General features: G+C 43.0%; 3 protein-coding genes across 3 annotated transcripts; 1 reads left to right on the top strand and 2 right to left on the bottom strand.

Moving 5' to 3' along the window:
- Nucleotides 1-4,276: 4,276 nt before the first annotated feature.
- LOC131294285 (protein KRI1 homolog) lies at nt 4,277-6,838 on the bottom strand. Its single transcript, XM_058322330.1, has 2 exons — nt 6,674-6,838; nt 4,277-6,612 (listed from the first exon to the last, which is right to left on the bottom strand). The coding sequence occupies exons 1-2, from the start codon at nt 6,798-6,800 to the stop codon at nt 4,277-4,279; spliced, it is 2,463 nt and encodes an 820-aa protein (XP_058178313.1). The 5' UTR covers nt 6,801-6,838.
- A 302-nt stretch (nt 6,839-7,140) lies between these two features.
- On the top strand, nt 7,141-7,858 carry LOC131294649 (autophagy protein 12-like). Its single transcript, XM_058322697.1, has 3 exons — nt 7,141-7,337; nt 7,400-7,536; nt 7,603-7,858. Exons 1-3 carry the CDS (start codon nt 7,217-7,219, stop codon nt 7,723-7,725), a joined length of 381 nt encoding a protein of 126 aa, XP_058178680.1. The 5' UTR covers nt 7,141-7,216; the 3' UTR covers nt 7,726-7,858.
- On the bottom strand, nt 7,858-8,661 carry LOC131294638 (NADH dehydrogenase [ubiquinone] 1 beta subcomplex subunit 5, mitochondrial). Its single transcript, XM_058322686.1, has 2 exons — nt 8,527-8,661; nt 7,858-8,386 (listed from the first exon to the last, which is right to left on the bottom strand). Exons 1-2 carry the CDS (start codon nt 8,621-8,623, stop codon nt 7,914-7,916), a joined length of 570 nt encoding a protein of 189 aa, XP_058178669.1. The 5' UTR covers nt 8,624-8,661; the 3' UTR covers nt 7,858-7,913.
- Nucleotides 8,662-8,844: the final 183 nt, after the last annotated feature.

Raw genomic sequence — 8,844 nt, forward strand, 5'->3', positions numbered from 1 at the left:
AAGAAGTTCTTGCTGGAAAGAAGCCACCGCGAAGGCGAAGCAAACAATTCAAACAAACAAAAACGAAGCTAAGGAATGCGCCATGAATTGAGATCGACCCTTCCCAAAACCACACAACAACCCTACACCGTCGTCGGAGCTGTGCCCCTCATTCTCTTGAATGGTTACGTGCCGCTATACCCCGAGATTCCGTACGTCCTTCCCGTCCCTACCCGTCCCACCATTTCTTGCAAGACTGTCGTAAGCCGTTTCTCAGAAGCAAGTAATGCCACATGGTGTAAAACTCTGGCGATCCACGGGTATACTACTGGCTGATCGGGTGTTGCCGCGCAGATACCCACACCAATCGAGCGGCACACAACTACCGTCTCGTCGAGATGATTATTGAGCATTTTTACCAGCACACTACACTGCCGACCATATTGAACGGTGCAGATTTTGGCCATGGATTATTTGAACTAAAATTGAAAAAAAGGAGCAAAACTAATTTACATAAGAAATGTCATCAATGTTGTAAAAATATGTTTTATTTTTTCGCTAACGAATTTAATTTACTTGGATGATGACTAATAAGCTGGTATGCCATCACGCTTGAGGGTAAATAAAAATAAATGAGCCAAAGCATGAGTATGCATGCAAATGCAAAATATTCCCATTAACACTTTTCCAAGCAAAATAATTAAAATGCAAACTGTACGTTTTTACGATAGTTTTATACGACCTATAAAATACTCGTATCTTGTAGAAAATGTTTAAAGTAGAGAAAACCGGCGTTCGTTAGGAGACACCCCGCCACGATATGCGCAGTGATCGACGCTCGCCTACGAGGCAGTTTGCAAAATAATCATACAACCCACTACACAGTTCGGTTTTGCTGCACAAAGCAAATCACCTCTCGAGCTAGCCCCGAACAGTTATGCCCAAGGAGTCATCCAATTCCGCGAAAAGCCTCGAATAAGAAGTGGCTTCGGAGGCTTCGCGGCTGATTGGCTGCCGTCCGCAAACCATTCAAAGGGGGTTAAAGATGTAACAAGACCCCAAGGGAGCAAAAAGCGGATGGCTGACGCCGAGCCACGGAATCGCCGTTGAACGGCAGAAAGAGAGCGCCCGAAAATGGTAATCGAACGCCCGAGAGGAGGTCCTCGTAGGGAAAAAGAAAAGTCCATTTTCTGGAGCAATAATAACAGTCGGCAAGTAGAAACGGGAAACCCTTTTTCGTTGGGACGCCCGACCACACACCGAAGCTGACAGGCAGTTGCCCTGCAAACGACAACCGTGCCAACCCAAAGAAGGCAAAACAAAAGGCCGCCACAGCATCCCTTTCGATTGGGATTGTATTCAACGGTTCCAGTCAAAATAAGGTACTCCTTTTCATTCTTATATTGGATCTAAAAAGTAAGGAATAGGCTTTTAAGTAGTGTTGTTTTTTTTTAACATTGGCCATCAGTTAACTAACTCAAGCAACGATGGAATTGTAGCATATTAAATAACAGTCGATTGATCCTCGTTCTTGGTATGTAGAACAGTGTTGACCTTTTATGCAAACTGTACTCCGTTTGACGCCGATGGAAATCGTGCGAAAGGTGAACACCACACACAGCGGAGAGAGACCCCCAGCGGAATGTAACCAAGCGAAGAGGGAGATTCGAAAAAGTAGCTAGTATCCACCTCCTGCCAACCATTACATGAAGGCAGCCACGTTGGGCTCGAAATAAGAGCCGGGAGGATCTGGAGCATGGAACCGTAATGGATGCTGTAGCCCGAGATCGGGACCGTGAGAACGTTGGAACCGAGGCTCGCTTGCAAAAGCACCCTTGGCTTGGCAATGTTGTTTTTTTCCTCCCAGTTGGTTACCCTTTTGCCAACATTTTTACTTGCATTGCACCCGATTGCATTTGGTGGGCTTCGGTGGTTACCATCGGGTGTTGCTACAGACTCAAAAGAGGGATGTGTTGTGATCGAAAAGAAAGGAAATCATCTCGCGCAACATGGCCGTGCCTACGCTTCACTCTGTCTTGTTTGTCCTGCGGCGGTAGCTTCATTAGTTTTAATTTTCCTTTACGCCCAAAAAAAGGCCCACACACTCCTGCAGAGGCTTTGTGGGAGTCTTTCTGCGAGTCGCCGAGCGGAGATAAGTCACCAACTCTTCCCGGGGGCAACCTTCGAGTCAGCGAACCTTCGTCGGCATGGATACAAGATACTTCTCGGGTGAATGGATAGCGTTGGTCGATGAAAAAAGCGGATGAAGACTGCATACCACGTGTAGGAAGGCGACAGAAAGGCGACCTAACCTAGTACGGCTTCGATATTTGAAGAAACGGTTAGTTTGAATTTTTATTGCGAATTTATGCGGACAATAAACTTTTTAAAACCATTTTGCAATCGTCAATTGCCAAGCCCTGATGTTGTACATCCCTGTTCTCTGAACAGTAGCTTAGAAATAAATAGCAATAATCTATGGTAAAAGGAGAAAGTTCACACTTGTAACAACTTTCTCTTACATTGGTTCCAAGTTGCAGCATACGGCGACAAACTTGTACTTCCAACAGTAAATAAGAATACTTACTATTAACATTTTTTAAATCTTTGCTCAATAACAAAATCATACGGTAAAAGAACATCCTTAAAAAATCTTCAAAAAATTAAAAACGAATGCAAGGCGCGGTGGAACATCTTATTTGCAAGCAAATGCTTGCCGCAAATCCACTGAACGTAGGTTGCGACCGTTCAATGGTTCGCACAGCTCTGAAACTTGTCTTAACTGGCATACCACCTTTTTACGACTCGACTCGACGTGGGTTTTACTACGGAAAACCGGTTCTCTAAAATAGGTTCAGACGACCTTAAAGGCGACGTACGAGTAAGCAGTGCCGTGCACACACACAGTCTGCTGTCTGATTTCACCAGACACTGCCAACTCGCGGTGGTTATTGTTGTTGGAAATATTTATTTTCGCAAATTAAATTTCTCTGTGTTTTAGCATAAATTTACGCGCATTCAGTAACGAAAAACGCCAATTAGCATATCAATACTAAAAAGAACTCAGACTGCATCGTTGCTACGAATATTTTAGGAATCACTAACAACCTCCTTTATGGCCGCAATCGTGGCGCAGGGCATTACCACTGTGCAATGGAAGGTTGCTAAGATGATTGGTCATGTTTTATTCCAGGAAGTGAATAACACTTCAACTTACAACATCTGCAAAGCTGATGAACACAATGCGATCTTGAGATTTTGTAACGCTTACAAATATTGCGACAAATTGTGGCATGAAGTAGGTTGTACTATTACTATTTCCACACTTCATTTACTGGATGACGACATCAGTCGTTTTCTTTGAAGTGTGCTTGCCTTATTTGTTATCTCTCGAGGCGCGTTACCATATCAGTAGCAGCACAAAAGCAACATGGCGGAGGCATATTTTGCAAAGCGAGGGGTCTCGATGAGCTCGCTTTGGGTGGTGTGCAATGCAAACAAGAGTAAAATTAAATATTCCTTGATGAAACCATCGGAAACCACAAAACCGAACAACGATGAATTACGTTCATACACTGTTGCTCGAGATGTTCGAAGAAATCGTGTGAACTTTCCATTCAATCCCATGATATTTGTTACGGTAAAGGACGTATCCGGGAGCTTACCTTCGAACGGCATCGGCCAAATTTATTATTAGCAATGGTAGACACCATTGCCACGCTCAAGGGCATGTTCCATTTTGGCAAAAATAGTAAAAGAATTTGCAAAAACTTTGAACACTGTCTACACTACAATCGCACTGAAATACACGCCACCAACCAGTTCACTTCGCAACTACAAACTTGGTTGAAAATTGCAGAAACGCAGACCTCACTTTGACAACCACACGACGGCGAGCGAAACGTATGAATCATGGAAGGAGACGCCAACTAATGATGCGTTTACACTTGTGGAGTGAAATTTTACGAGAAATACTACTGCTTTCTAAATATTTGAAATATATCAAATAGTTAGAACATTTTACGACAACGAGATAAGAAACATATACTCAAAATTTTTAAAAATATTAGTTTACTTGTTGGACAAGTGTGTACACAGCATTAGATGTTGATGAAACCGGTTTTAAAAGATTGCGAACGCGGCGAACGGCAAACACTAAAAGAATATCACGAAAAATAAGAATGTAAATTAGATGATGCCACGTGGTTTCACAACATTTTTAAACTTTTAAATTATGTTCTTTTTTGAAAGAAAAACAAGTAACGATCCTCCAATTTTCAATTATATCCTTTTTATTTTACTCAAACCTTGTTTTCTTATTGAACGATTTGTTTTGACCGATACCGTTTCTATTTTTCTGCTGCTGATTACCATATTTCTGCTTATTGTGGTATTTTCTAGGATTCAATCCGAAGGCGCGCAATCGTTGGTCACTCGCACTTTCATCCTGATACGAACCCTGCGGTGCTCTGCCGTATATATGTGGCTTACCATGCGGGCGACCGTTTGGCGCGAATCGTCCTTGCTGAGGACCGCTCCAAGAATTAGTGTTTCTATGTGAGGCAGCCGATGTCCCATTCGCTTGATTCCACGTCCGTTTTTTATTATGGCCAGGTCCATTACCTGATTCAAAGTTCCCTCCACTAGCTTGCTGTTGGCTTGCGTGTCGAGCATCCGACGATGTTTTAGGTTGTTGTGCTGAGCCTTTACCATTAGCTGAATTGTTCTCGTGAACATTTGCATCGTCTACTGAACTATCTTGCTTATTTTTCTTCTTCTCTTTCTTCACTGGTTCTACTGTGACGTTATCAGTTTCCGTAAACGAAACTTTATCCTTAATCTTCTTGCCTTGCTTCGATTCTTCTGCCGCCTTTGCACTTTTTCCTTCACTAGTTTCGGCATTATCTTCAGACTTTGGTACCAAATCATGTTTCCGTACCTTGATTTCCGTGTCCTCTTCTTCATTTATATCGGTTTCAGTAAATAGACTTGGCAGCAGTTTACGCTTCAAGGATTCGTTCTGACCCCGTCGACGATAAGCTTCCACTTCTGTCAGCTCAGTTTGCTTCGGCCGCAATTGGACGGTTTTCTTAACGCTCGCCCAACGGTTCAATTCACGCGTGTTCGCTGCTAGAATTTCTGCTATACTCAAGCCAAAATCATTTGGAACCGTTTCAACGTACTTAAAGCGACACGGTACGTCGCCAATCATGTCCTCGTAGTCCAACTTATAGTACTCATCGATGTACTCTCCGTACGTTTTCTCGTCTTCTGGATCGAAGAGCGGCTTCTCTGCTTTCAATACCTCACGGAATTTTGATTGCCGGCGACCCTTCTTTTTGCGGCTTCTGGTAGAGTCCAGCATTTCCTGCGCAAGCATTTCCTTACGCGACTTTACCTTCTCCTCATAGTCACAATCCATGACAAAATCGTCGTCCTCACAGTACGGTTCGGCAAAATCTCCTTCTTCATCGTCATCGATTCGGTCCTTATCATAATTTTCTATGCCCAGCTCTTTGTCCAGATCGGGAAACTCCGGTTTTTGATCACCCTCATCCACGCCGTAGTACTCATCATTGAACATGTCCTGCATACGCCGATCGTGTTCCTCGGGGTCGAAATCCGATTCCAAATCATCTTCATTCATTGCCAAATTTTTCGTTGCCGCAATCTCCTTCAAGCGCTGTATTCTTTCTTTAATTTCCTGCAATTTAACTGACTTCAACTCCTCCAGCTCACGGCGCTTTTGTTCCTTTTCTTTCTGTTTGCGCTCCTTTAGGGCCTGCCGTTCCTCTTTTCGTTTATTGCGCTCAATACGCACCGAATCTTCCATCGTTCGGGGGTAACGTTTGATAAATTCTGTATCCGGCTCTTCGAAACGGAAATTGTACTGTCGCTCATATTCCTCCTGTTTTTCCAATTCTTCCTCATCCTCCGACGTGGCCACTATATCTTCGTAGGTCGGAAGTTCCCCAGCTTCCACGAACCGTTTGTTGAGAATGTAGTCTTTCAGGAAAGCGTCTTCTTTGGAGAGTTTTTCCTTGCTCCAGTAGTGCTTCAAGGGCTCCAAATCTTTCAATTCTTTACTCGGCGGTTCCTGTGCCTTTTTATCCGCGAGCCACTGGATGTAGTCAGCTTGGTCCTTTTCGCGTTCGTCTTTATTTTTCGAACGTTCTTTAAGCAACCCTCCGCCACGAGCTTTTGAGCCCTCCGCTCCGTCGTCTTCGCTATCGCTTTCACCAATTTTGCTCAGTGCTTGTTTAATTTCATCCTTAATTTTCTTCTCCTGCTCCACCAACGTAGGAGAGGCTGCGCGCTGTTGTATCCGCTCCGAGTTAGGATCAATGTCATCTTCGTCTTCGAACACACCACCATTTTCCAGGAGCATTTTGCGCTCATAGTCTTTCAAAGTCATCGGCTTTTCCTTATGATGCCGCTTGGCCAAGGCAACTTCCTCGACTGACTTTACCTTTTCAAAAAACTTTGGCTGCTCGGCATACTTGGCCGGGTCGTTGCGCTTTAGAAAGGCCAGTGTACGGAAGAATTCCTTATCGAAATCGGGATCGACAATCTCTTCGTCGGTTGTTTCATCGTCACTGGAGTCTGACGATTCTTCTGACTCTGCATTTTTCACTAAAAATGAAAGAACCAGTTATTTAGGCATTGTTTTTGCGACGCACTGTTAGCGACCTACGTTGACTGAGGATTTCCTTCTTTCGAAATTGATCGTAGTGTTTGGCGTAGTTTTTGTTAGTACGGAATTCAACCGGCTCCGCCTCTTCCTGGTCGGATTCATTGAACAGTTTAACTTTATTGCTCATGTTTCTAATTCTCAAACAATAGAGAAACAACTAGGGACAACGTGCCTCAAACAACGTGTGTTTGTTATGATTTTACGAGCTCTGAGCTATCAAATTGACTGTTGAGCAGTGCTGCCAGAAAAACGTTGGGAATGCTTAAAACATGCTAGAAATATCTTTGCAATCACTGGAAAATTCGAATTTATGAGTAGATTACAAAACTTAAGCAGTTCAATAAGAAATCAATGTTTCTAATTTTATTTCAAAAATAAAATATAAATGAAATATAAAAATTATTCCAAAAGATCAAGGTTCTTACAGCTTTTACATAAATTGACATCTGTCTGCAGATGATTTGAAAGCTCATAAACAAAAACATTTTCAGCAGTGCAATTTCTGCAAATTCTCCCCAAACTTTAAGTAAATATTCTACAACAATGTCGCAAGAAACGGTGCAAGGCGGAGACAATCTAAGCGAAAAAGATCTTGCAGCTAACGTAGAAAACCTGAATCTGGCTGGCACCGGGCAGAAAGCGGAAAGGCAGGAAATTAAGAAAAGTAACTAGAACAGCAGATAGAAAATTTGTGATACCTAACTAATTTGTTTTCCCTGTTTTTAGTCGATATTGTTCTACATGCTACCGGTAGTGCACCAATTCTGAAGCAGAAAAAGTGGTCAGTTGACCAAGAGAAGCCTATCAGTGGAATCGTTAAATTTATTCATAAATACCTGAAACTGGATCCCGAAGAACGACTGGTATGAAAGATAGCAATTTTTAAACGAAATCCAAATTATTAACAAAAATATTTCCATCTATTAAAGTTCCTGTACATCAATCAAACATTTGCGCCATCGCCTGATCAAATAATCAAAAACCTGTATGAATGTTACGGTACTAATGGGAAGCTGAACCTGCACTACGCCAAAACGCAAGCATGGGGATAAGATGTTCAGGCGTGTTGAACTGAGCCATTCCATCGTATTCGCTTTCTCTCTGCATTCACTGTGAGCCATTCAATGTAATCTAACCAAAACCAATCTTAAAATTAAACGATAACAACAATAAACGAGTTTTGATCGCAGCACCACTTCGTTTATTCAATAACATATTCTACATGACTTCGTCCCACTTCTTAATCACCACGGAGCGCTTCCAGCTCATCAGCTGCCTCCTTGGCCACCCGGTGATACTTGCCTATGGCCGGGCGGTAGTAGTACGACTGATAATCGCTGCGTTCGGCCATTTTTTCGCGAACTTGTTTCTCCAGCGCACGGATGTGAGCCTTCTCGTTCTCCTCATAGATGTGGTGGAGCATCTTCTCGTACTCTTGCTGCGGATTCGGCAGAATGTAGCGAGCAATGAAGCGCGTGATCGGATGCCGATGGTATTCCCAGTGTTTCGGGGTGTAATCGTCGGGGGTTTCCGTCAGCGTAGCGGGTCCAACGAACACGTTCGCATAGAAAATAACAGCACCGGCCGGGATCAGGCCGATCATGATGTAGTAATGGAACATATCCTTGAACTTGTGCCATTGGAAACGCGACGGAGTAATGGTGAAATTCTTCGGTCCATGGCCGCCGGACATCGAACGAGTGCTGACGAGGGCTAAAACAAAATGCAATCGTATATTCGTTTGTTTTGATGTTGCATAACTAGCATTCCGTGGGTTACGAGTCTGCTCGATCCGTTATTGGCTCGAAATTGCCATACACATTGGCGGAACGAGTTAAAAAATGTTAACGTACCATTTTTGCTACCCTGCAACAGCGCCGGTTTGGTCAAGAAAGTCCCCAAACGGGCCGAAAGTTGGCTCGAACGTGCCAAGGAACTGAAAATCGCCATCTTTCTGCTATCTTTTCTGGAGTTCGCAATTTGACAACCCAAACACCATCGATGGACTACAACTGGATGATGTTTATATTTACTCATCGAGTACTAGCTTGACAGCCACTAGACATGAACGTATAGCTTAAAGATTTAGAATATTTTTTTCAGATTCTAGAATGGATAAGCATTGGCAATATTTTTTCTTATTTTAGAAAGTTGTTTATTTTTATTTTAAT

This window comes from Anopheles ziemanni, chromosome 2 (genome assembly GCF_943734765.1).
Source record: "Anopheles ziemanni chromosome 2, idAnoZiCoDA_A2_x.2, whole genome shotgun sequence".
Classification (NCBI taxonomy): Eukaryota; Metazoa; Arthropoda; class Insecta; order Diptera; family Culicidae; genus Anopheles; species Anopheles ziemanni.